We start from the raw sequence: 27,520 nt of genomic DNA, 5'->3' as shown, positions 1-27,520 counted from the left end.
TTATGTAGGAAGACTAACTCTGCCTCAGATAAACCAAAAGTAACAGAAACAAACCAAAAGAACTCTTTCTTATCAGATAAGTACTATAAACATTTTATTACATGAAATATTTAAGCCCGGTTTGGAACTTTTAAGTTTTTGTTTCAGGTGCCAATATCAAGATAATTTCCAGTCATAAGATATTTATGCAGTCTGAAAATAAATGTTGTCTGTATTGATGTCAAATTAGAATATGTCACATTTTCCACAAAAGGCAGGTTAGTCCTCAATAGTGGTTACAGGATATCCCTACATTAAACAAAACATTATACAAGAACCACAGTAGAATATGATCATTCTAGTCAAAGAGGGCTGGAGAGATGGCTCAGTGGTTAAGAGGACGTGTTGCTCTTACACAGGACCCAAGTTCAGTTTCGAACATACATGATTCACAGTCCTCCATAACTTTAGTTCTAGATTAAAGCATTCTTTTGACCTCCATGAGCACCAGGCATGGCACTGTAATATACATAAACATGCAAAAAATAAAAATAAATCTAAGGGGTTGGGGATTTAGCTTAGTGGTAGAGCGCTTGCCTAGGAAGCGCAAGGCCCTGGGTTCGGTCCCCAGCTCTGAAAAAAAGAAAAAAAAATCTAAAATTATTCTTTTAATTCTAGTTAAAACAAAATGGAATTGTAAATTGACTTGTGGGCTCAATCTTTCAGCCTTAGTCTGGGCACTACATTTGTTTTTGTTTTTAAATACTAGCCTTGAACTCAAGAGATCCACCTGCCTCTGCCTCCAGAGTACTAGGATTAAAGACATATACTACCACACCAGAATAGCACCAAGAATTTATATGTATATACACACACATGTGTCTGTATAATATACATATTTGTATATACTTGTTATATGTGTAAATATATATATCATTTATTTTTATTTTATATTCATTGGTGTTTTGCCTGCAAGTACCTCTGTGTCTAGGTGTCAGAGACCTGGAGCTAGAGTTACAAACAGGTGTGAGCTGCCATGCGGGTGCTGGGAATTGAACCTATGTCCCCTGGAAGAGCAGCTCTTAACTGCTGAGCCATCTCTCCAGGCCCAGTTCCTAGAATTTCTAATCAAACATGAATCTACATTTTAATATAACGCAGATATCCTCAATTACCCAACAATGTTTATAAGACAAAATTTAATGAAAATTGGTCAGTGGGTATATATAATCCATGGTGCTAGCCATATGCAACTGTCACAGAAATGGACACCAGAGGATGGTGAAATGTTACATATTGTCGTCATCTGATTCATCTTCTTCCTTCAAAGATTCCTGTTAAAAGAAAGAAGTGTTTTAAGTTTTACATCTTGGTGCATCTTATGGAACCTGCATTTTTAAACATCTGTAATTACAAATTATTTATACCTGAAAAATACCACACTTAAAGATAACCCACAGTCTATCTTTCTTGTCCTATGGATAAAAGCATTAAATGTCCTGGAGAGGAAAAGCCTGGAATTTTCTTCTCTCCCTCCCCCCCCCCCCTTTCTCTTTTTGGTTTTTAGAGACAGGGTTTCTGTGTTGCCCTATCTGACCTAGAACTTGCTTTGTAGACCAGGCTGGTCTTGAACTGAGAGCTGTTTCTGCCTCTGCCTCCCTATTGCTGTAAACACAAGTGTGTACCACCATGCCCAGCAACCCTGAGATTTTCAAGCAGACAACTCCTTTTTAAAAAAAGACAAAACAGGGGTTGGGGATTTAGCTCAGTGGTAGAGCACTTGCCTAGCAAGCGCAAGGCCCTGGGTTCGGTCCCCAGCTCCGGAAAAAAAAAAAAAAAAAAAAAGACAAAGCATGAACACCACCAACAAAAAAGGTTTAGAGCTATGACAAATCTATCCCTGTAGGATGATGTCATAGGTGAGGCAGGTACAGGATAGGAGGCCTGTCATTGGAGGAGAAGGAAGGATGGGCGGGAGAGAAATTTGAAGGAAGAGGAGGAGACTAGGAGGAGAAGGAAAGACGAAGAGAGGGGAGAAGCCATGGCAGGTGATGTTAAGATTCTGTTCTGTGTATTTACAGGTTGTTATTAATGTTCTCAAGGGATGGATAGTACCGGGCTTTGTATGTTTAAGTGGGCAATTATATCTTACCTATTGGATCTAAGATTATTGTGTTGTGTATGTTTTTTTTAAAGATTTATTTATGTATTATTTATTATGTATACATAATATACCTTAAGTATATAAGTACACTGTAGCTGTCTTCAGACACACCAGAAGAGGGCATCAGATCTCATCACAGATGGTTGTGAGCCACCATGCGGTTGCTGGGATTTGAACTCAGGATCTCTAGAAGAGCAGTCGGTGCTCTTAACCACTGAGCCATCTCTCCAGCCCGTGTTGTGTGTTCTTTTATGTGAGGGTCTGAGTGTAGGAAAGTGTGCAGCTGGGATGTGTTTCCGCCAAGATATCTAGCAGATATCTGGGCACCACGGTACAGAGCTAGCGGGGTAAAAGACACCGTTACTCTTTATTATTTTTATATTTTTACAACAACATATCCCCACTAGCGATAACCTAAAAAACGGTTTATCCTTAGTTCACACAAATATCAAGCAAATTGCTTTAGGGCTCACACCATGACACTGTTTAGAAGGAGGTTATGTTGTTAGCTTACCTTGGCATATTTCTCTGCTTCCTCTCTTACGTCTTTGGGAACAATTTCATGTCTTCCTTTAGTTACTATAAAATCAAACCATGTATTAAAAATGAGGGTTTAGATTTATAAGGATTATGATTTAAAAAACTGTGAACTCTCCATCATCTAAAACTAGATAGGGTTCATTTCTTGTTGTTTCCTCCCTCCCCCCTACCCCAAATAATCATTGCTCACAAGGTGAGCTTACTTGAAAACAACAGTAAATTTGACTTAAGTCTGGACAAGGAGACATCATGTAGCTATTTCAATGAGAACTCTTCACAAGATCAGTCAGTTATTGCACAGAATTTTCACTAACTTGTCTTCAAGTGCAAATGAATTCTAGAATAAATGTACAAACGTAACTTACATTCACCAACCCAGCTGAGCTCTAGTTCAAAAGCTTTATCCTTAACTTCATCATGTACTATGTAAATTCTACAACAGAAAAGAAGAAATTAACACAAAATTGGTCAAGTCCAAACACAAGTTCTATAAACAGTGAGTACAAAGTAGACATTGTGTGTCTGGTGTTATTTATAAAATGATATACTCTCCAGTCTAGTTCAACATTAGGAAAGACAAATTAGGAGCTAGAGAGATTTCTCAGTTTTAAGATCATTTGGGTTTGGTTCTCAGCATACACAGTATTGACTTAGAACCACCTCTAACCCATTCCCCCAATCCAAAACCCTCTCCAGTCTCTTCAGGTACCACAAACAGACATGGTACATGCAAGCAAAAATATTTATACACAGAAAATAAGTTTTTTTTTTCTCAAAATGGCAAATTACACAGGAAAAACCTACAAATACTGATATCCCTCTATTTTTCAAGTTATGCTTATTTTGATAATGTTTTAGAGCTTCAAATAAAAGACACCAGAAAGAAAACAGATTTCATGAACTGTGCCTTTTCAAGACACCCATTTTTTCTATTCGTAAACAAATATTTCAGAAACTAACTAATAATTTAAACCATCTATCCAGATAGCTTAAATGCCACTCAAATTGGTTCTTATGGTGCAATACGTTACAAACAAGAAGGCCCATAACCAGCTGCAGCAACAGTAAACAACTGAGTTTCAGCTGGCAGCCATGGCTCATGCCTACAACCCCAGGAAGTTAGGGTAGGAAGAGCCTGAATTCAAGGCTGTCCTCAAAATGACAAAAACCGCCGTGTGATGGGAAACAGCTTTCCATCTCCTTCCTTTTAGAGGCTCTGCTAAAGCCTCGCCATATAATACAGGAGAGCACCTCAGTTACAGGATGAAAGATGGTTCTCTGAAGAAGAACAAGCACCACCAATCAAACAAGGGTATGAAAGGTGCCAGAGGGCTGACCTCCAACAGGATCTTCAAAGACTGCTTCAGCAACAGACCCTGGGTTGTTCCACACTCAAAACTATTTTAAGGAACTACTTTCTATTTTTTTTTTTTTTTTTTTTTGGAAGCTGGGGACTGAACCCAGGGCCTTGCGCTTGCTAGGCAAGCGCTCTACCACTGAGCCAAATCCCCAACCCCAAGGAACTACTTTCATTTTCCAATCTAAGATGGCTCTTAACTGATTTAAAAAAGAAAGAATGCTTCAGAAGGGAAGGTAGAGGAGGAGAGATGAGCTTGGCAAGAGAGGAAATAGTAAGAAACAAAATCCCTTTGTGAGATGATAAGCACCGTCTATTATTATGATAGAACCCAGATTTTTCCTTGTTTGTATCCAAATGCAAAACCTGAAAAATACTATTGCATAAAGAACCAACTCAGTCTTTTCATGTAGTTTACCTGAAAAGGCAGCTAGAAAGTGAGTACTCTACACAATATTTTAACAGCAAGTGTCTGCATTCTTTGATCTAAATTTAATTTTTTTGGTTTTTGTTGGTTTTTCTGAGACAAGGCTTTCTCTGTGTAGTCCTGACTGCCCTGGAAATTGCTCTGTAGACCAGACTGGCCTCCAACTCACAGACTCCTGCTTCTGCCTCCTGGGTGCTGTGACTGGCCTGCATTACTACTACTCAACAAATTCTTTCTGAATTATCACTCAGCAAGTCTTCTGACTCCACTGCTTACCATTTCACAACATGTTAACAAAAGGTTTTGTCAAAAGAACTTATAAATAAATGTGATGATGAACCAGAAAAAGACTAAAAAACTAGTCAGGTTCATAAATCACACACAGAAATAGCTATAAACCTACAAGATAAAATTACTGAAGCTAACGGGGCTGGGGATTTAGCTCAGTGGTAGAGCGCTTACCTAGGAAGCGCAAGGCCCTGGGTTCGGTCCCCAGCTCCGAAAAAAAAAACCAAAAAAAAAAAAAAAATTACTGAAGCTAAGTGTATGGCTTGATGTCAGAACACAGTGTGTGTGTGAGGCCTATGTTCAATTCTAACAACACATACGTAGTGTTTAAGCAGTTGTATAAGAAACTTTTTTTTTTTTGGTTCTTTTTTTCGGAGCTGGGGACCGAACCCAGGGCCTTGCGCTTCCTAGGTAAGCGCTCTACCACTGAGCTAAATCCCCAGCCCCAAGAAACTTTTTTTAGATTTACTTTTGTGTGTGTGTGTGTGTGTGTGTGTGTGTGTGTGTGTGTGTGTGTGTGTGTGTGCACGCACGGGTGCATGCTTGTTGACCTTGAAGGTCAGAAGAGGACCATGTCTCCTACAAGAACAGGCACTCTTAACCACTGAGCCATTTCTCCAGTCCTGTAAGCATTCAAAAGTAATTTCTAAAAGTCTACTATGTTCTCTTCCTATCTTTGAGAAGACGTTAAATTTCCCATCATGGGAGCATATGCTTTTAATCCCAGCAGAGGTAGAAACAGGTGGGTGGATCTTCTTTTGGTTTCTAGGGCTATACTGTTAAACTTCTGTTTCTAAATAAAAATAAAGATGTGGGCTGGAGAGATGGCTCAGTGGTTAAGAGCACCGACTGCTCTTCCAGAGGTCCTGAGTTCAATTCCCAGCAACCACATGGTGGCTCACAACCATCCGTAATGGGATCTGATGTCCCCTTCTGGTGTGTCTGAAGACAGCTACAGTGTACTCATATACAAAATAAATAAATAAATCTTTTAAAAAAAAAAATAAAAAAAATAAAGATGTAACTTGAATATATTCAGGCTAAAGGTATAGCTCAGTGGTAGTGTATACTATATGCTTAACCTGTTCAAAGCCTTGCGTTCCCAGTACACACATCCCATACACACAAAAAGTGTTCACATATAATAGCCTCTTAACATTTTATATAGAGATTAGGTCATGTAAGGTTTTTCTTGTGGATGGCAGATAAAATCTCAAACAACTTACATTTTTGCAACTTCTTTAACTACATCACGGCAGGTCATTTCCTTCATCTATAAGAAAGCATACTAATTAATTTTGTATCATGTATAAAGACCGAGAGTGGTCAAACACAGCAAGTTCCAGAACTGCCAAGGATACACGTGTACACTGTCTTAAAAAAAAGAAAGAAAAAAAAGAAGAAATTTATCAAGTTTCTATTTGATTAACTATTTTCATAAATTGGTATTTAATCACCAGTGTTCTTTTTCTTTAGAATTGACAACAACTCACTTCAATTAATTATACAGGTAGTAATGCACTGACAGGTGTATGCTATGAACTGAAACCAGGTCCACTGCAAGAATAGTGAGTGTCCTTAACCACTGATCCATCTCTGCAGTTCCAGGGACACCTTTTAAGTTAACAACAATTAAAAGCTTAGAGGTGGCTGAGCAGATAATGGCAAATGCCACAAAACCTGACAACCTGAGCCTGAGTCCCAGGACCCATATGCTGAGCCATCTTCTATCCTCTACTCACAAGCCATTGTATGCATGTACCACAAAATTAAATCACACACACACATACACACACAAAATAAGTCACAAAATTTGAGAGTCTCACTATGTATCCCCTGGCTTGCCTCAAATTTAAAAAGAAGGCCACCTGCTTCTGACTCCAATGTGCTGGAATTAAAGACATGCCCAGATAAAACAATATTTTTAAACGTTAAAATTAGGCAAATTATTAAAGGAATATTTTATATATTAAAGGAATTATATTTTCTTTTATTTCATGGAAGATAAAAGTACAAAGCAAAAGTAGGAAAAAGGAAAAAAAAGCAAGATGCCAAAGGCAGGTGAGAGGCTCAATGAACAGTGGCATACACCACGATCCCTGGTACTTCCAGGAGCACACCATAAAAATAAAAAAGATGGGCTGGAGAGATGGCTCAGCAGTTAAGAGCACCCGATTACTCTTCCAGAGGTCCTGAGTTCAATTCCCAGCAACCACATGGTGGCTTACAACCATCTGTAATGAGATCTGATGCCCTCTTCTGGTGTATCTGAAGGCAGCTACAGTGTACTTATATATAATAAATAAATAAATCTTTAAAAAAAAAATAAAAAAAAATAAAAAAGATGTTACAATAGAAACCATTAATTATTCCATCAACAAACAATTAGAAGTCAGGAGAAAACCCCGCTTAAGTGCCCAGCCATCACATGAAGTAGCTGGCTAGTGTGATGGCGCAGCTGGGCCTCAGCACTGGGGAGGTGGAGGTCAAGGGCAGACTTGGAGCTTTAATGACAGGTTTAAAACAGTGTTTGAGGAAATCTGGTTTTTACATTTCAGACACTAAAGTGAGGAAAGATTATACTCAGTGGTTTGAGTTGTGAAATGAGATTTAATTATGTTGTTTTTCAAAGAGGTTCATTAATGTTTTGTTTGTTTTCTGTTTAGGACAAGTACCCATGTCAGGTAGCTAATGGCCATTGCCTGTAATTTTAGCTCAGGATGGGGGCTGGGGGTGGGGTAACACATTCCTCTGGCCTCTGTGGGCAACTGCATTCACAAGTGTACATTCCCATTCATATAATTACAAGTAAGACTTTTCAAAGTTCACATAACAAAAGCAGACAATAGTTAATTATTTGGAAAAACCAGGTTTTAAATAAAATAGTTTAATTATTAATAGCTGAACATCTGGTTCATGGATAGTAGAAAGTGGGTAGTTTAAATCTGAAATAGGATCTCACTGTATAGTCCAGATTGGCTTCTAAACGTGCAGCAATCCTGCTGCCTCAGCCTTCTGAATCCCAGAATTACAAGGGTGCACCATCAACCCACATTTAAAGTAGGTAGTTTTAAATTTCACACTTTCTCTAGGCACAAAGGAAGGGAAAACACTTGAGCAGACATTTAATTTTTTAAGATTAAAAGCTGTGTCCAAAGACAAGATGCAGAAGAAAAACAAAAACAAAAAAAAAAAAACAACAAAAAAAACCAAACAAACAAACAAAAAAAAACCCCTAAAATCTTTATTGCAGTTGATCTAGAATAGACTTCAAAATTTTTTGTAGCAGTATAGATAAAAAGTCGTTTGGGGAGTGGAAAGATGGCTCAAAAGTTAACTGTACTTGACATTCTTGCAGAGGACCAGCTTTAGTTTGAAGCATTTACAAAATGGCTTACAGTCATCACTAACTATTTTGCCAGGGAACCTGATACTTCCTTCTGGCCTCTTTGGATATTAGACACACATGCAGTATACAGACATACACACAGGCAAACCAGTCATACACACAAAACAGATCTTTAAAAGTTGTCATGTACTTTTTTCTTCCTTGAGGCTTTACAGAAGCATCAAAATCATACATGGACACATGATACAAGTCATAGATAATGTGCTATCATGTTTCCTATTTAACCAATTAGCTTCACAAATATCAGTGCATTATTCCGCACTAAGAGATTTGTAAATCCCACTTCTAGCAAAACCCAGCATTCAATATACTTTACCTGAAGCTTTTCTATTTCTGTCTTTGCAGCTTGCCTGGCTTTGCCAATGGCACAGCCCCAGTAACCCTATTTAAAAAGGAAATGAAGAAAAAAGTCAATTACTATATATTTCCTGACATTAAAAGAGTTATGTTTAGTTTCTGATTTGCTGGTTGTGGTGTACTTGAGACACAGAGGCAGGTAGATCTCTGATTTGGAGGCCAGCCAAGACTACATGGTGAGAACCTTGTCTCAAAAACAAACAAGCCCCCAGCAAGTTAAAAAATAGCCAGGTAAGTCACATGAACATAAGGAGTTTGACATAGCACACCTAATTCTAGAAGAATGTAGGTTGCGGTTGGAGAAGTGGCTCAATGGTCAGGAGCACTTGTTGCTCTTACAGAAGACCCAAATTTAAGTCCTAGCACCTACATGATTGTTTATGAACATCCATAATTCCAGGGGATCCAATGTCATCTTCTAACCTTCACAGGCACCAAGCACACCCAATCCACCCATATATGCAGGCAAACACGTACACACAAACACAAAATGCATAAATCCAACTTAAAAAATTAGGTTTTGCCCCCACTGCCATGCTAGATTTCCAACTGATGGCCTTGTAAATCCCAGGAACTACCCCACCCCTGAGCATATTTTGCCATATATCCATATTAAGATATAATACAATGATGAGACAATCACACACATCAAAACAGTTTACTAGGTAGTTCTTATAGAGCATACTAAAAGTTATGAGTTTTCTCTGCTTCATAACATGTTTATTATGAAAAATTGCTTTTCTTAAATAAGTTAGGGTCTTATTTATTCTTAAAATGCTGCGGATTGAAGCCAAGGCCTCACACACTGTAGGCAGGCGTCTAACCATCAGACTCTCCCCAGGAGCTTCTTTTACTCTGAGACCAGGTCTTCAGTAAGTTGGCAAGATCTTTTTCTGCTTGCCTTGAATTTTTGTAATCCTCTTGCCTCCTCCTCTCCTCAACCCAGAAACTGGGACTACTGGTCTATCATTATGCCTAGCTTTAACAGAATTTAAATAAAATTCTGTTATATAATCCAAGTGTGATAAATGACAATACCATTTAATTATAAAAAAAATTAAATAACTTTAAAAAATGTACTCACATATGAAACACCTGATGGATCGATCATATAGAGCTGTGCACCATCATTCACACTGTAAGACCCCAACATGAAACTGCATAAAGAGTTTAAAACAGTTCTCAATACCATTTGTATAGAAGATCACTGTGATGAAACTGAAATTAGATTTTCTCAGATAAATTGCTAACATAACTTGTTTTTGATAAGACACCTACAATAAAACCACTAAACTATTACTAAACTACAGCATTCAAAATCCACATCACTGGTTTGCTTATCAGCCTTTCTTATGAAACTTTATTCTGCACTGAAACATTTATTCAGAAATGTAGCACAAGAATTACAGACAAGTAATGAGAAAACAACTAAAAGGTCTGAGGAGGAAAGTCACTGCACAATAAATAGCCAAGGGCACAATTTCTGCCTAAAAGCATCCTACATCTGATTCCCCAGTGTTCCTCTGTTCCTCTTGTCATTTTTCTGCAATAGTCAGAAATGGCTCAATATCTCTGTATGCTCAACAAATTAAAATCAGGTTGTTAAATGGTCGTGAATTACCAGTTCTCTGAACTTACACTGCTTTTACTTTAGAGAACTGTGCCTTATTTTACCTATCGCATCCCGAGGATCATCTTAGGAGCCGACAATCCCAATCAGTACCCTCTTTTCCCTTCAGGATGTGCGTGTGGGGGTGGGAGGCGGAGGAAGGAGGGAGGGAGGGAGAAAGAGAGAGAGAGACAGACAGACAGACAGACAGACAGACACTATCATTTAAAAGCCCCTGCACATGTCCTTTTGGAGTCTTACACTCTGGCCTTTGCATATCTGTGCGATCATCTCTGTCTACCACCTCTGCACCCCCTAAGTGCCCATACCTCACACCAGCACCGAAGAGAGTCTTCACCACCCCCAATACTTCATGCATCTTTCCCTATCACCTTCCCAGAAACAGACCACGCCTTAATTGCTGTCCCACACATTCAGTACTAATGCCAGAATCCTGTCATTTCATATCTAAGGTTTGTTTAATCAGAGTGACATCTGTGTCCCACCATTAAGAACTGGTTCACAGTATATTCTCAAAAAACCCATTATTCATAGAAAGGAGCTGATGAACATGGAAAGGCAATATAGGAAGTCAAAATAGAGGTTCCAAGTGCCATTAGAGTGAAACCTTTAACTAATTTAACAAATGCCCCACTGGCTCTAACACTGCTAATGATTGAAAACTCAGGTTTTCAATAGATCTGTCATTTCTGTATTTAAATATAGCTGATAAGCAACTTAGAACTATAGCTATATAAAGATACTTGGCTATGATAAAGCATGGCCAACTAAGTTTTGTTTTGTTTACTCTACTTGGTGTCAGTCTCTTGGATCCCAGGTTGGCCTTAACCTATGTAGCTAAGAACACCCTCTGATCTTCCCACTAATACCTCCTGAACAAGGTTACAGACACAGCATGCCTAGCTTATAAGCTGTTAGGAAACGTTCTACTGAGTTACAGTTCCAACCAATAATGTCTTCGTTTCAAACATCATCATAACAGTTCTCCCAAGGACTCTTATAACATGTTATAACACCGATGATACTTCTTGCTATAACTGAATCCCCTCTTTTTAACACTTCATTTTAACAATAGACATTTTCAAAGATGTCTAAACAGCTGTACATCCTGTCAAGAAGCAGGGACTTAACTACAGAGAATTTATTATAATCAGATTAAAATCATGATTACAAGTTTCTTCCTGACCTTAAGACTTCTATAATTCCTTTCACTATTCCAACAGTTTTTATGTTTTGTTTTTTGAGACAGTGTCTCTAGATTGCCCAGGTTTGAACTTATTATGTAGCCCAAGATGGCCTTGAATTTGTGCCAGTCCTCTTTACCTCAGCCTCCTAAGGATTGAGATCACGAGCATGTAACATCAGACCCAGCTTTTAGGTATATTTTTAATGGTTGCCTACTACTTCTTGGTGAGAATTTATATTTCAATATGTCTAAGAGGCCAGTCGGGGGAACCCGAGAGATGTCTCAGGTAGTAGAGAGTTGTCATATAAGCACGATGACCTGAGTTTGGGGTGCTGGCATCCACATAAAAGCTGAGTGTAGGGGCTGGAGAAGTGGCTCAGCAGTTAAGAGCACTGACTGCTCTTCCAGAGGTCATGAGTTCAATTCCCAGCAACCACATGGTGGCTCACAACCATCTGTAATGGGATCTGATGCCCTCTTCTGGCCTGCAGTCACATATGCAGGCAGAATGCTGTACATAAAATAAATAAATAAATCTTTAAAAAAAAAAAAAAAAAGCTGAGTGTACCCCAGCACTGGGACAGACATTTTTAATAAAAAGTTAATTCATGTAGAAAAACAACTGCTGCATAAATATGACTTAAAGGTTTCACAAAATTTCATACCTGCAGCCAAAAGGTCTAACAGCACTGTAGAGTGTATACGCGTGTACATACATGGCCACTCTGTCTGCAAGATGCTGGGAAGAAAAGACTTCATCAGTACATTTCCATTACTGTTCAAAAGGTTCATCAACATATTTGTCAACTTACTTTTAGAGGAATGTTATAGCCAAAGTTAGACCTAAAGTTGGACGCTTCTTCTCTTGCTATGTCTGCCAAGGAACGAGCATCTGCCAACAAACCTGCCACTGCCTGGAGAGAGAGAGAAAGGACCACATTAACACAGGCCTACAACACTGGAGAGAGAGAGAGAGGACCACTTTAACACGGGCCTACAACACTGGAGAGAGAGAGAGAGGACCACTTTAACACAGGCCTACAACCCTAGAGAGAGAGAGAGAGAGGACCACTTTAACACAGGCCTACAACACTGGAGAGAGAGGGAGGACCACTTTAACACAGGCCTACAACAACCCCATTACAAACCAAAGGCAAATAGTCTATTATTAGCTTATCTAATAGTTTAACATTTTGATTACAGTTTTTAAAAGGCATTTTGATAACAAGTATAGAAAGAAGGAATTAGGCCTTAACTGTCCTACCATCTTGCTAATTTCTGTGTAATTAGTTGAGCCTTGAGGCAGGGATCCTCCTGTCTCAACCTCTGGAGTAACTAGCATGGGGGCCTGAGCTACCAGGCCCAGCCAACTCCCCAGTATGAAGAATGCCAACAGCTTGGGCTTTATATAAGAAAAAGGATAAATCTGAGCATCTAGAATAGGATTAAAACATTTCCCCCTGCAGGTGCCTATTGTAAAGGACTACCTTCTACCAGTTTTCCTTTGACAAGTCTCATCAGAACACCACAAGCACAAGCAATAAATCTGTACAGACAGAAAATGATTGGGACAATCCTTATGAAGGAAAAGAAAACCTTAAGGCTTACTGGCTACTCTCAATTCTTTTTGTGCATAGCACTGCATCTCTCTTAGAAATAAAGCTACCGGGGCTGGAGAGATGGCTCAGCGGTTAAGAGCACCCGACTGCTCTTCCAGAGGTTCTGAGTTCAATTCCCAGCAACCACATGGTGGCTCACAACCATCTGTAAAGAGATCCGATGCCCTCTTCTGGTGTGTCTGAAGTCAGCTACAGTGTACTTATATATAATAAATGAATAAAATATTTAAAAAAAAAAATAAAGCTACCACTGAATGTTACTGTGTAACAGATCTGGAATAACACTAAAAGGAAGTTTGAATCCAAATTTTCCTTTAGTAGCTAAGCATCTGTTAGCTCATCTGTAAAAGTAGAATGGTCAGGATTAAATGATCTAAATTATGTGAAGAGCCCACACCATAACACCTCGCACACAAACTGCTTTCTTCCCATCAGATAGCAGTGAAGATTAGCGCAGTATGTTTTCATCTTGGCTGTTCCTATGGAATAAAGCATCATCTACACGTGGTCCCTTCAGGGCATGCCCGGTGTGTATTTATGGTCTGGCTTACACTTGAGCTTAGGGAGCAGCTTCAGAACTTAGCGGAGATGCCTAAGAAACTCCATGTTCCCTCATCCGTTTACTTTACATCATTTCTTCTCCCTAGACTTTACAATAAAGTGCTCTGAGAACACGAGTGACAACTCCATGATGGATGCAAAAAGCTTGACATCCTTCACCTCCCAGCACTTATCATCCCCCGATCATCTACGCTGTTAAGATCTTATTTCTGCATCCTCTGCATCTCTCACTCTCTCATCTTTAAAACAACTTGTCACCAGTAACATTATGAAATTGTTTTAGACATTGAGTTGATCAAAACAATAATAAATGTATTATTATTGTGGCTGCTCAATCATATATTACTGCCTTAATAGTAAGAAATGAATGAACTCTTAAAACAGACTTTAATATTTTGGTTATCTCAAAAGAAATTGAAGAAAACAAAGATGAACATTTTAAAGTGTGATCTTACCATTCCAACATGTCGATCAACATTGAAAAGACGTTTATTGGAGCCTTCTTCATAAAGTTTAGAAAGGACTAGTTTTTCTACCCCAAACACAACACCATCTTTACATCTGATCCCAATAGCTGTACTGAAACAAGAAAAAAATATTTTTTAGCTGAAATAGAAGAAACTTAGTAAGAATTAAAAAAGAAAAATAAGCAAAGATCAAAGGGTTGACTACAGTTCAGATAATAGAGTGATGGCCCAGGTTGAAGAACACAGTAGATTCAGTCATAAAACAAAAAGGTGTGAACATACTGATAATGCCGGCCTGGGAGGTGAGCCAAGAGCATCAAAATTCAAGGTCACAAGGAGTACCTGAGAGGTTAGAAGCAACCTAGACTAAATGGGACTCACTCTGAAAGCTAATTTAGGACTGAGGATGACAGCCTAATTGGGAGTGTTTTCCCAGCACTACACAGAAATTAGGCATAGTGGTACACATCTATAATCCCAGCACTAGAGGCAAGAGGATTAGAAATTCAAGGTCACCCTCTGCTACATTGTAAGTTGAAGGACAAGCTAAGATACAGGGACCTTATCTTAGTAATAAACAAGATATAATACTTAAAGCATATAAGGTATTTTAAACATGTTTTGTTGTTGTTGTTAAACTTGGCACACATTTTGAATTTATTTATATTCTATGTGTGCCTTGTGCCTGCATGTGTGTGCTCTCAAAGTCATATTCAAAGAGGACAGAGGACACACCAACGGAGTTACTTTTTTCCTTTCATCATGTGGACCTTAGGGATCAAATTAGGTCACCAGGATGGTGTCAGGTGCCCCAAAGAAGGAGCCATCTTATTGGCCCATTTTAAAATATTTAAAAATTAGAGGGAAGGTGTGGTGGCTCCCTGTCTCAAACAACAGCAACAAAGAGTCAGTCGTACTATGTAGCCCTTGCCTGGAACTCACAACAACCTGCCCTCTTCCTCTCTCAAGTGCTGGGATTAAAGGTGTCTTCCACACCAGGCCCAACAGAAGAGCCGGCTGTGATGGTGCTCTCACTTATTCCTTCATTCCCAGCACTCTGGAGGCAGAAGCAGGAGGATGTTTATGAATCTGAAGCCAACCAGGAACGGTGAGTTCCAGGACAGCCAGGGCTGTTACATAGAGAAACCTTGTCTCAGAAACAAAGATGAACAAAGGAACAAAAGGGTGCATAACACACACAAGAAAAGATACAGCTACATACAAGCTAATCTAAGTCCTCGTCTTTATTTTGTTCACCTATTTCTCCTGCAATAACTATGTACTACTAGTTAATACACAAATCAATAAAATCTATGTTGTTACAACTCAGCTCCACCTCAAGTAAAAGGGACAAACCATACGACACTATCTCCAGACTAAGGTGTGTTTCTTACTTTATCCCTCTGTTGCTGGTAAAGAGAGGCGCTAGAAATCAAACCAGACTTTGCATATGTTAGGCAGCTGCTCTAAAACTCAGCTACACCCCGGGTCCTCTTCCTGATTTTCATTTCATTAACTTGTTACTAATGTTAATTAATATGCAACTGTTACCAATTTTATAAAACTTACCATTTTCCTTTGAGTGCTAGGAATTGGACTCTGCCTCCTGCACAGTTAGTTAGCAAGCACCACTAAGGTACGTCTCTAGCTCTATAGGGACTTGTCTTGCTTGTCTTTGTTGTGTCTCTGTTGTAGGGATCAGACCTGGGGCTTGAGCTTGCTAGGCAAGCACATTACCAAGAAGCTACATTTGGAGCCCTTTCCAAGTTCTTCTTTTTGTTTTGTTGTTTTTTCCAGAAAGGTTTTTCTGTGTAGCCCTAGTTGTGCTAGAACTGACTCTGTAAACTGGGCTGGCCTAGAACTCAAAGAGATAGACCCTCCTGCCTCTGCCTCCTGACTGCGAGATTAAAGGTGTGTGCCACCATGGCTGGCTCTTCTGAGTATTTTTTAGCTTCAGCTGGCTGAACCTGAATATGTAAAACTTATGTATAAAGCGAGCTATTTACAACTTTAAGTCATTTTAATAAATGTTATTAGTAATGTTTATTAGTAATAATATTAAATAGTAAATAGGTGAGCAGGTTATCATTAGGTATTTGTTGTTTAAGACCAATAAATTCTGTCAACTTGTTCTTTTTTTTTTTTTTTTTTTTTTTGAGGAAAACTTTCTTTTTTCTTAGTGTGGTACTGAGGATGGAACATAAGACCCACACATGCTATACAGTACTGCTAGGCAGTACAGACCCACACATGCTATACAGTACTGCTTGCTAGGCAGTACAGACCCACACATGCTATACAGTACTGCTAGGCAGTACAGACCCACACATGCTATACAGTACTGCTAGGCAGTACAGACCCACACATGCTATACAGTACTGCTTGCTAGGCAGTACAGACCCACACATGCTATACAGTACTGCTAGGCAGTACAGACCCACACATGCTATACAGTACTGCTAGGCAGTACTGTCCAAGCGAACTACATTACACTGGCTAATTTATACAATAACTTTGCAAATAGTATTAGTACATTTATTTTAATAAATAAAGAACCTGCCAGCTCCTGTCTGCCTAAGTGTCTGGTTAGGAAAACCCCTCGAAAATATACAGGGAACCAAGGCTGGGGAAAGGCAGAACTATTATTTTAAGAGAAGCAATGTAAACCTGTTTATTATAAACTAATATTTAATTTTTCAGCTTTATTTCTAATATGTTAAGTAATGGCATAAACTACAGCCTGCACTAATAAACATTTTTTGAGATTCCCCAATAATTTTTAAAAGTATAAGATACACAATTCTGGGCCTAATGACAAATCTATAACTCCAGAATTCAGAAGGTTGAAGCCAGAGGACCAGAAGTTTTAAGGTCTAGGCTATACAGAAGCCCTATGTCAGTTTGAGCAAGATACTGAGTGTGCAAAATAAAAGTAAAGGTATAAAAGTCGTGGGGCTGGGGTTGGGGATTTGGCTCAGTGGTAGAGTGCTTGCCTAGCAAGCGCAAGGCCCTGGGTTCCGTCCCCAGCTCGGGGGAAAAAAAAAATAATAAGGAAAAAAAAAGTCGTGGGGCTAGTAAGGTGACTGAGTGGATAGCCATGAGAACCTATCTTTGATCCTGTAATGGGGGAAAAAAACAATACACAAATTGTCCTCTGATCTCTGCTCACACACACACACGCACATACACAGAAAATAAATAAATCTTAGGCCTAACAACTTAGCCCTTATATAATAAGAACTTTCATAGCTGGACTCTTTTTTTCTTTTTCTTTTTTTTGGAGCTGGGGACTGAATCCAGGGCCTTGCGCTTGCTAGACAAGCGCTCTACCACTGAGCTAAATCCCCAGCCCCCATAGCTGGATTCTTTAAAGAGACTAAAAAGAAAAAACTCAAGTACCCCGTTGTCTTTTCATATAACTATCTAAGAGCATATTTCCTTTTTTTTTTTAATTATGTAAAGGCACCTGTGTGGGTATGTGCAAGACTGCAGGAGTCTGTGGAGGGCAGAGGTCAGACTCCCCTGAGCTGCCAATGGGTCCTCTGCAAGAACAATACACAGCCAACTGCTGAGCCACCTCTCCACTCCTATGAGAACATTTTCCAAAAGCAGAATCACAGCACATGTATTTCTAGTACAGTGCTTTTAGGCATCTACTTGAATACTGATACTTATTTGCTATTTCTTAAACTTCACAGGTATTTGTAATGGCAAAGCACTTTCCTGTCATATATCCAACACAAGAAAAAAATTAATCACCTTTTGATATAAGCACAATCTTAAAATTATTAGCTTAAATGTTTCCTGTTTAAACACCACATCCAGTTCATGGAGTGCTAGAGGTCAAACCCAGAACTTTGTGCGCACTTCACAACACTACTGACTGAGCTACATTCTTAACATTTCTTTCTTTTTCCCAAACACTTCTTTAAAAGACTTTTGTTTTTTTTTTTAAAGATTTATTTTATTTATATGAATACACTGTAGCTGTCTTCAGACACACCAGAAGAGGGTATCAGATCTCATTACAGATGGTTGTGAGCCACCACGTGGTTGCTGGGAATTGAACTCAGAACCTCTGGAAGAGCAGGTCGGTGCTCTTAACCAGTGAGCCATCTCTCCAGCCCTTGTTTTGTTTTTTGAGACAGGATTTCTTTGTGTAGCCCCGACTAACCTGGAACTCACTCTGTAGAGCAGGCGGGCCATCAACTCAGAGAGATCCACATGCTTCTGCCTCCACGTGCCGGGACTAAAGATGTGCAACACCACTTGGCAAAGGATTTTTATTGAAGTATGTGGACATCTTAGTGTACGTGCATATGTGTGGTGGGTAATGTACAGAAGAGGAATTGGAACGCTCATATCTGGAATCACGGGCAACTGCTGGAAGCTCAGTTTGTTGGTGGTACTGGGAACCACACCACAGTCCTCATGGCTGTGCAGCAAACACTCTTTTTTTTTTTTGGTTCTTTTTTTCGGAGCTGGGGACCGAACCCAGGGCCTTGCGCTTCCTAGGCAAGCGCTCTACCACTGAGCTAAATCCCCAACCCGCAGCAAACACTCTTAACCACCGGGCCATCTCTCCAGTCCCAGTCCTGATTTACATAAGGACTCTACCACTGAGCTAAATCACCAACCCCCAAAACTGTTTTGTTTTTTTTTTTAAAATAAAATAATCTAACCGGACAGCTCACTGGGTAAAAGTGTAGAATGCAGTCTGATTACCTGTTTGAACCCTGGAACACAAAAGTAGATGGAAGACCCACTCAAGGAAGAGCTCTGAAGAGGAAGCTCTGAAGAGGACTGTGTGGGGTTGAGATTACTTCAGGGTATAATACGTTTATGCTAAAGCAACATAACAAAGCCTGATTACCAAAACATACAAAATTAAAGATAATGCCTGGTTAAACACTCACTCCAAACAAAACAGTGCTTCTTACCTACTGTTTTCCACAGCCTTCATAGCATATTCAACTTGGAAAACTCTTCCATCAGGAGAGAATGTAGAGGCTGACAGGTCATACTAACAACAAAGAGAACAAGAGTTAAGTTTACACGAAAGTCTCTGCCATCAACAGTTGAACAATTTTTCTTTCTAACTAGCTCAAACACCAGGTCTGTGTCATATCCTATCAGAAACTACTTTGAAAAGAAAAAAATTATATTCCAGCAGTTGCTCAAGGAAAACTATAGTTTTCCTTAGTTAACCTTAGATGGTTCAGTTATTAAGAGCACCTGTTTCGGGGCTGGGGATTTAGCTCAGTGGTAGAGCGCTTACCTAGGAAGCGCAAGGCCCTGGGTTCGGTCCCCAGCTCCGAGAAAAAAAAAAAAGAACCAAAAAAAAAAAGAGCACCTGTTTCTATTGGTTGGTTTCTCTAAACTCACAGGGTGGTTTAGAACCACCTATAACTCCAGTTCCAGGGGATCCAATGCCCTCTTCTGATCTCTGAGGATACATATAAGGTGAACATTGTGTGTGTGTGTGTGTGTGTGTGTGTGTGTGTGTGTGTGTGTGTGTGTGTGCGCGCACCATGGTGGCAGCCTTCCAAAGTCCGTTTTCCCTTCCTGCCTTGTGGGGCCTAAGAATCAAAATATTGGGAGAAACAAGGATAACCAAGAAACGCATTGTTCACTGCCTCTATTTCAAGTAATCAAAATGCTAAGTAGTTCTACAGGGAGACAAAGGAAAGATGGAGTAAATCACTGCACACACCGGGTGTATTTAGCCCTAACAATTTAAAGTCCAACTCGCAAATCCTCCTTAAAAATGCTCCTTAAAAATCTGAGGCACTTAGGTTCACAGATAACCCTTTAAATGCTTACAGATTCGCCTAAAATAGCTTGTTTACGAAAAGCAGAACAAAGGAGAAAGGCAACTCATGAGATCGAGCCTTTCTTCTAGGTTGTGTATCGACGTGTTTCCAGGGACTGTCCACTAACTAACTAGGTTCTGTCAGGGAAGCCGGAGCAGGCCTGTGAGTCAACAGCACCGCAACACCGCAGCACCGCAGCACCTGCACCTGCGGGCGGTGGCCGCAAGACGCGCTCATGGCTCCGGCCGAGGCACCGCGAGCAGCAGGGGCTCGCAGGGGCCTCTTGAGGGTCGAGCCGGGGCGCTTACACTAGGGCAGGCCCGCAACTTCCCACTTTCAGTTTCCTTAAGTAGGAGATGAAAGTGACTCAGCACCCCAGGCAGTGGATGCACGGGGGCGGTAAAGACCAGCTCGAACCGCAGGAGCCGGAGTCACCCAGACAGAGGCAGTGGGGTTCCCAGGACTCGGGCAGCGCCGGGGTCCAGCGGCCTTCTGAGCCACAGCCTTACTGCCCTCAACACCGAGCTGGAAAAGACGGCGCGGAGAGACTCACCCCAGTGCCAATGGAGCTCATGGTGCTGACCCGGCAGGCCACAGAACGCTTCCAGGCCTCAAGCGCCGCTCCTAAGCCGCACACTGCTCAGGCCAGTAACAGGCTCGCCTATTGGCTGCGCTCTCCACCAATAGCCTTTAGTCTTGTGGCTTGTTCCGCGGGCGGAGAAGAGGACTGTCGGAAAGGAGGGCGTGAACTAGAGGCGCGCGTGCGCAGAAGGCACAGAGGCCGTTCCTTGGATAAGTTGGTACTATGTCAACTGAAACTGTTATTGGAAGTGCTAAGGTCAGAGCCTGGTTCCTAATAGTCCTAACGAGCTGGGCTTGGGCACCTGTCCTCCGTAGCCCACACAGGCAAGAATTCTTAAAAGTCCGGGAAGGAAAAAGCCACCTTAGGAAAAGGAACAAAAAGGGCCAGTGACCCCCGTTCCCTCACCAAGTTCCCCAACAGAGTCCTAACATAACGTTTGAGTTTAAATAGAAGCAACTGTAAGTAGTTTTGGTCAAGCTGTGATACCTTTCCATCACGGTTTCAACTTTTGCCTCTCCCGCAAGGTGGTATGACAAGATGGGTGAACTGTGAAAACTGTGTGTTTTGTTTCTGGCTGGAACCAGGCAGGCTTCAACCTTTCCTTCACCCAGCACGTAATTCCCGGAGAAGTTCCAGTTTCTTGGAGTCTTATCAAAGAGAGGAGCACAAGTGTTTCTTTAGAATATCTTCATTCCTACCAGGAAGATTTCAAAACTTAATACTAGGAAAGGCTAAGCTGACTTGGGGATCTCCAGTTGCTAGGTCACAGTAGCAACTACAAGGTCAATATCTTAATATCTTAAGAATTAAGCGGGGGAGGGCAACAGATAAATCAGAGAAGTGGGCGTGGAACCTGACCTGGTGACTGGATTTTAAATCCAACTGTAAATAAAATGGCAGAAGCATTTTTATTTCTAAAATGATCTGGACACTTTTATGTAACTAGAAAACATTCTCCAGCATGGTGGTGCAGGTCAATAATCCCAAGACTCAGAAGCCTGGGACAGGACGGTCTTCAGTTCAAGGCCAGTTTGGAATATAAGAGCCCTTTCTAAAAACAAACCAAACATCATTAACAAAAACACATTTTAAAAATCCATTGTCAATTAGCTTTATTTGGTTTTGTTATTTTGTTGAAACAGTCTCAAGTATCTTAGGCTAGCCAAGGATGACATTGAACTCCTAATACTTCGGTCTCCACCAACCAAGAGGCTGGACTTACAGCCCTGGTTCATCACTCTAAGCCTAGGTAATGACTTTCATAAGAAAAGAAGAGAAAGGCCCACAGTACACATTGTGTCCAGTTGTGATTCAGTCTCTAAGTATAGTATTCTTATTATCTTTACACGTATGAGGGGAGGGAGTGTGCACACGAGAGCAGGTTCCCCCAGAGACCAGAGGATGACTTAGGATCTCCTGGAGCTGGAGTTACCAGTGGTTGTGAGTTTCTTTGCTCTCAACCATAGCCACCTCACTAACCTCAGCATTTACAATCTGTATTCTTAGGAGATGTCGATGCTGGGATCGGACAAATGTCTCAGCCATTAAAAGCATGTCCTAGGGTTGGGGATTTAGCTCAGCGGTAGAGCGCTTGCCTAGCAGGCGCAAGGCCCTGGGTTCGATCCCCAGCTCCGGAAAAAACTAAAAAAAAAAAACAAAAACAAACAAAAACATGTCCTGCTCCTCTGGAGGAACTGAGTGGTTCACTGCATCCAGATCAGGCAGCTCACAGCCACCTGTCACTTCTGTTCCATGAGGATTAGGCACTCACACATGTGCACTCGCGCGCGCACACACACACTATATTAAAAGTAAAAATCTTGAGGAGTACAACTGGGCTGGCACACACCTTTAATTTCAGCACTCTGAGGCAGAGACAGGTCCATCTCTTGAGTTCTAAGACAGCCTGGTCTACCGAACAAGTCCAGGACAGCCAGTGCTGCACAGAGCTACCCTATCTCAAAAACTCAAACGAGCAAACAAACAATATTCAATAATTTAGGTTTTTCTGGTTTCATGTCAAGTGCTTCACTTCCAGCAGGAACACTTCTACCAACAGTGGTTTGCACTCCTTCATGCCAGAGTGCTATAGCAGGCGGTGTATGATGTTGACAGTCTGGTAATTGTGATAATTTCTCTAAGGTACCTCTAATGTTTCTGGGCTTTCCTTTTTAATTGTAACTAGCAAATATCTGATGAGAAGATAAATTGGGAGTAGGTAAATATCTTGTTCTTTATCTTTCACTCATTAATTTTGGTGTCGGATGATTGCTATTTGAATATATTCCTATGCTCGTAGCTGCTAACCATAGACTTTCCGATTCCATCACTTCATCCACCTTATTCGTTTTCTACTGTGGAGCTATTAGAACTTTCTAGTTGACATGGTTTGCTTTGAATTTTTAAATCATCTCTTGTTTCTCCATGATAGAGAAGTGGGTGAACGCAGGTATACCTACTGGAAAGCTATTGTAACTTTGTAGACATCAGTAATGAATGATTTGGACCAGAATAATAGCAAAGGACATGAAAATGTGTGGAAGGATTTCAAATATGTAGAGTTTACTGGATAACTGGATGCAGAAGGTAAGGGGACAGCACAAATTCCGTTGTTCCTCCTGCTAATAAAACATTGTGAATAGTGATTAGACTTTATTCTTTAACAAATGGTTAAGTAAAAGATTTGAAATTACTTGGAGACAACACTTCTCTAATTCTGACTAAAGCATTCTAGTAGCATTTTAGTGCTGTGGCACATGTCTGCGATCTCAAATTTGGGAGGCTGAGACAGGAAAATTTCTTGAATTTCAGGCCAGCCTAGATAATTCAATTTTGTCTTAAAAAACAAACAAAAACAAAAATAAATGAGTACGGCCAGTAGTGGCACACACCTTTAATCCCAGTACTCTAGAGGCAGAGGCAGGCAGATCTCTGTGCATTCTAGCCCATCCTTAACTACAAATCCAGTTCAGGACAGTCCAGGGCTGTTAAACAGAATAACCCTGTTTCGAAAAACAATAATAAAAGAGAATAAAAAAAAAGAAATCGGGCTGGAGAGATGGCTCAGCAGTTAAGAACACTGACTGTTCTTCCAGAGGTCCTGAGTTCAAATCCCAGCAACCACATGGTGGCTCACAACCATCTGTAATGGGATCTGATGCCCTCTTCTGGTGCATCTGAAGACAGCTACAGTGTACTTATATATAGTAAATAAATAAATCTTTAAAAAAAAAAAAGAAATCAATAGAAATAAAGCATTCTAGTTGTAATTCTTTCATGAGGGATTCTAATTTAGAACAGTTTTGGCTAAAGGCCGTCTTTACAGAGGGCTCACCTTGAAGATGAACTATAAGTAAGTTCTACAAGTTTCTTTTTTTTTTTTTTTTTTTTTTTTGGTTCTTTTTTTTCTGGAGCTGGGGACCGAACCCAGGGCCTTGCGCTTCCTAGGTAAGCGCTCTACCACTGAGCTAAATCCCCAGCCCAAGTTCTACAAGTTTTAAGTATCTAGCTGGATGTCTACATAATTTACTGCTTGTACTTGAGTGCCTCGTGCATCAGCTACATCAATCAATGATAATGTGGTGTCTCTTCCCGCTGAGCAGCCTCCTTGGAAGGCTGGCTATTGCTTTACCTTGTGTCTTAAAGGCTCTGGACTGAAAGCTTAGGTCCTTGAGCATTTGCCTGATTCCTTACAAGACTTAAATGGGTTTGTTTGTTTTTAAAAAGTTATTTTAAATGTCTTCTAGAAGTTGTACTTGTGAAATTCAAAGACATTACACTTCTTTATTGTAGGGTGATAAACTTTCAGGGCTGAGCAACCAACAGTGCTTTGCAAATAGTAGACATTAGTATGATTTTTTTTTTTTTTTTTTGAGCTGGGGACCGAACCCAGGGCCTTGCGGTTGCTAGGCAAGCGCTCTACCACTGAGCTAAATCCCCAACCCCCATCAGTATGATTTTAACAAATCACATCAACGATGGTTTTACAATACTCAATAACTAACACTTATCAAAATAGGTAGTTATAGTTTACATATATCCAATTACCGTTAAAGTAGTTATTCCTATAATTTTTCTTTTGAAACAGGATCTCAATGTGCAGCCCTGGCTGGCCTGAAATTTACTCTGCAGACCCAGCTGGCTTTGACCTCTCAGAGATCTGCCTCCCTCTTCCTCAGCAGCACAGGGGTAAGAGGCACACATCAGTGTCACCATGCCCTGATGCTTTAAATGTTTTGTTCATTGTTTGTTTTGAGAAAAGATCTACCAGTTGTTCTGCCCCTGTCTCCTAAATGTTAGAATTACAGGCCTCAGCTACCTCAACCTACCTATAAATAAATTAATTTGTAAAAGATAAAGTGTACCTCCAGGTTCTATCTACCTCATTCGACATAATCATTAATAAACCAGTTTGAATTGTGGAGGTTAGTATTTATGACATTGGAAGCTTACCAGTTTTAAATACTTAGATCCTAGGATTTCCTTTGGGTTTTTCTGTGTAGGCTTAGCTGGTGGAACTGGAAACCAGGCTGGCCTCGAACGGAGAGGTCCTCTGTCTTCAACGGCATGCGCCAATACCGCCGGATCCTAGGATTACTTTACAGAGCCTAAACTATTGGTTTGGACAAATGGCCCAGCAATTAAACCCAATTTCTCACACCTACTTGGGTCTCAAAGTCATCAGTAACTATAGATTCGTGAGTTCCGATGCCCTCTCCTGGTACGCAGACGTAAATGCAGACAAAATACCTATATACATAAAATACGTCTTTGGAAAGAATCTAAAACCTTTCAAGACACATCTTATTTTTAAAAATCATCTCAGGGGACTTGTCCTGTGTGTTTATATGTTTTATGGATAGTGTAGTAGGGATTCTTTGTCAATCCCAGGTTTATGATATCTTAAAAAAAAAAAAAACAAAAACAAAAAAAAAAACCTATTTGGGCATTCCTTAATTTAGGTTTGCCCGTTTTTGTTTGTCAGTTAGGCTTTAACTTGCAGTTCCGAAAAATAGGATTAATAGCCATCCCCAAACAGATACGGAAATCTGCAAACTCCCTTATCTAGATAAATTCACCTGTAGCTCAAAATATATATGGATCCACAGGTTAATATTCCATCATCTTGGCTTTTCATAATGAGAATTAGGAACGTATTCTCATTTATTCTTAGAATTTAACAACTCTGTCTTCCTCTTTTGTTTTGTTTTGTTGTTTGAGGGCCTTTCCCCCCTTTATTTTACAATTCTTTTCTGTGAAGATTTGCATTTTTTACTTTCAAATTTAGAAAATATAATACTGTCGGTTTATTGGTTATACTTTCTTTACAGAAACAGAAAATAATGAAAAACTGGGAAGCAACTGCTGCTGAATACTCTCAAAAGGCTTAAAATCGAGGGCAGCTTTCGTCCGCCCGGCTAGCTCAGTCGGTAGAGCATGGGACTCTTAATCCCAGGGTCGTGGGTTCGAGCCCCACGTTGGGCGTTGCGTTTTTGCATGCTTAAATTTTATTAATGTTTTCAAAACTTCAACTCTCAAATGTTTGCCAGTTCCGTTATAACATTCTTAACTAATACGGATTCCTACGCAAATGAAATTTAAGTGCTTTCTTAATCGTCTCTGCAAGAAACACGGTTCTTAAATGCGCTTGCGCACTCCAAAGCCCAGGCCTACGCCCACGGCTCGGGTTTAAACAAGGAACAAGACTATTTTTTTAGTGCTAGCGTCCATAGTTGCTGGTAGGGGGCAGTTGTTCTTTGTTTCTTTTGGGGTTTTTTTTTTTTTTTGGTTTTTTTTTTTCTTCTCTTAATAAAAATGTGATTCCTGATTTCGGCTGTTTTTCTAAATCACAAGAGTTCGGATGTCAAACAGGCGTAGGTGAGGGAGGACACGGAAAGGACTCACTTCCTCATTTGCTGAGGTTCCTCCGCTTACTTCCGCCTCCCTCCTGTCAGGACTTCTTCGGGGGGCCGGAGGAAGGGCCCCGAGCGTCGTCTTTCCCGCGGTCGGGTGTGCACCGCCAGCACGCATCAGTTCTCCAGATGTGGATCCTTCAGCGCTGCCTCTGAGACTCACTCGCCAGGGAACGGATGGATGTGCGAGGGAAGAAGCAGAAGCAGCTCCTTCCCTTCCGCTTTGGCTTCTGAGAATCGGGGCACCGACCGTCGCGAGAGGCTCCTGGGCGGCCAGGTCCCTCAGTGCCCGGCTCCTTCCTCCAGGCCGGACAGCCTCCCTCGCCTGCTGAGCGCCAGCCTGCTCTCCCTCTCTAAACCGATCGGATTTCCTGCCAGTTCCCTTCAGCGTGCCAAGATTCTGCTGTTTGTCTCAAAGAAACGGAAAACATCTCCCCCACCCCACCCCCACCTTTCCTCTCTCTGAGACGTGTCTACGTAGTCCTGGAACTTAGATCAGCCTGGCCTGGAACGCACAGAGGTGCACGCCTGGTTCTCTGGTCTCTTAAACTCGGGGTATGCACACCCTGTAATCCTAGCACTAGAGAGGCTGAGTGAGGCAGAAGGTAGCTTGCTGTTGAGTTGGAAGCCAGCCTGGGCTTAGACTCAAAAAGAAAAAAGAAGGGTAGGGTGGGGAGGGGGTATATAATATAATCTGTGACGTTGAGCCATCTTATTTCTATGATGGGCAGCTGAAAGGAAAAACAAAGTTACAACTGATAAATGGGCTTTTGGCAAGAGAGGGCTATTTGGTGTTTGGGGTTGAACAGCCACTAACTTGCTCTTTGAGAATGGGGCAGGCTAGAGCGATCTGGTGTGTCTGAAGACAGCAACAGATATAAACAGAGAGAGAGAGAGAGAGAGAGAGAGAGAGAGAGAGAGAGAGAGAGAGAGAGAGAGAGAGAGTTTAACCAAAAGTTCTGGACTTGGATCTCTCACCACTTTCCTGGAGTTGGGTCTACTTTTTGCATTTTCCAGATCATTCTTGCCAGACTTTTGTCGTGCTCTGGCGCCCTACCTGTCAGCCAAAAGGCTATCATCTCCATTTTACTAAACCTAATAGTAATTACCATGCCTGATCCATTGGCCTATTAGAACTGTATTACAAATTTGATCACTTCATTGTATAGTCTCCGGATACCATCCCCCTTTTAAAACGTCTCATACATTCCATCTCAACCTTAGTTTC

General features: G+C 40.7%; 2 protein-coding genes and 1 non-coding gene across 9 annotated transcripts; 2 read left to right on the top strand and 1 right to left on the bottom strand.

The window, feature by feature from the left end:
- Window positions 1-72: 72 nt before the first annotated feature.
- On the bottom strand, window positions 73-20,423 carry Psma3 (proteasome 20S subunit alpha 3). 4 transcript variants are annotated; one of them, NM_017280.2, is given in 11 exon segments: window positions 73-1,313; window positions 2,658-2,722; window positions 3,049-3,116; window positions 5,982-6,028; window positions 8,481-8,546; window positions 9,606-9,678; window positions 12,003-12,076; window positions 12,150-12,251; window positions 13,973-14,096; window positions 18,925-19,007; window positions 20,351-20,373. In NM_017280.2, coding segments are annotated over 11 exon segments (768 nt in total). In that variant the 5' UTR covers window positions 20,372-20,373; the 3' UTR covers window positions 73-1,268.
- On the top strand, window positions 20,133-27,520 carry LOC148005296 (uncharacterized). Of its 4 annotated transcripts, none has more exons than XR_015623100.1 (4): window positions 20,563-20,703; window positions 22,812-22,966; window positions 24,468-24,568; window positions 25,711-27,520. XR_015623100.1 is itself a non-coding variant. In XM_087555101.1 (3 exons), the coding sequence occupies exons 1-2, from the start codon at window positions 20,154-20,156 to the stop codon at window positions 22,821-22,823; spliced, it is 456 nt and encodes a 151-aa protein (XP_087411227.1). In that variant the 5' UTR covers window positions 20,133-20,153; the 3' UTR covers window positions 22,824-22,966; window positions 24,468-24,568. The 4 variants fall into 4 exon arrangements, 2 of the variants coding, with proteins under 2 accessions (XP_087411227.1, XP_087411226.1); XR_015623099.1 differs by having other exon boundaries at window positions 20,563-20,838; XM_087555101.1 differs by lacking the exon at window positions 25,711-27,520 and having other exon boundaries at window positions 20,133-20,597.
- Trnak-cuu9 (transfer RNA lysine (anticodon CUU) 9) lies at window positions 25,792-25,864 on the top strand. The gene has a single exon. It is a non-coding gene; the product is annotated as a tRNA-Lys (tRNA).

The sequence above is a fragment of the Rattus norvegicus genome, chromosome 6 (genome assembly GCF_021556685.1).
Source record: "Rattus norvegicus strain SHRSP/BbbUtx chromosome 6, alternate assembly SHRSP_T2T, whole genome shotgun sequence".
In the NCBI taxonomy this organism is placed as follows: Eukaryota; Metazoa; Chordata; class Mammalia; order Rodentia; family Muridae; genus Rattus; species Rattus norvegicus.
The sequence above is the reverse complement of the archived record's forward strand: the minus strand, read 5'-3'. Positions and strand labels throughout refer to the sequence as shown.

Coding starts and splice junctions, on each gene's coding strand:
- Psma3 (XM_087552433.1), bottom strand. Junction 2,723..3,048: donor GCTCAGCTGGGTTGGTGAAT/GTAAGTTACGTT, acceptor TTGATTTTATAG/TAACTAAAGGAAGACATGAA. Junction 1,314..2,657: donor AAGCAGAGAAATATGCCAAG/GTAAGCTAACAA, acceptor TTCTTTTAACAG/GAATCTTTGAAGGAAGAAGA.
- LOC148005296 (XM_087555100.1), top strand. CDS start 20,154: ATGAAAGTGACTCAGCACCCCAGGCAGTGGATGCACGGGGGCGGTAAA. Junction 20,636..22,811: donor CTGTTATTGGAAGTGCTAAG/GTCAGAGCCTGG, acceptor TCTCCATGATAG/AGAAGTGGGTGAACGCAGGT.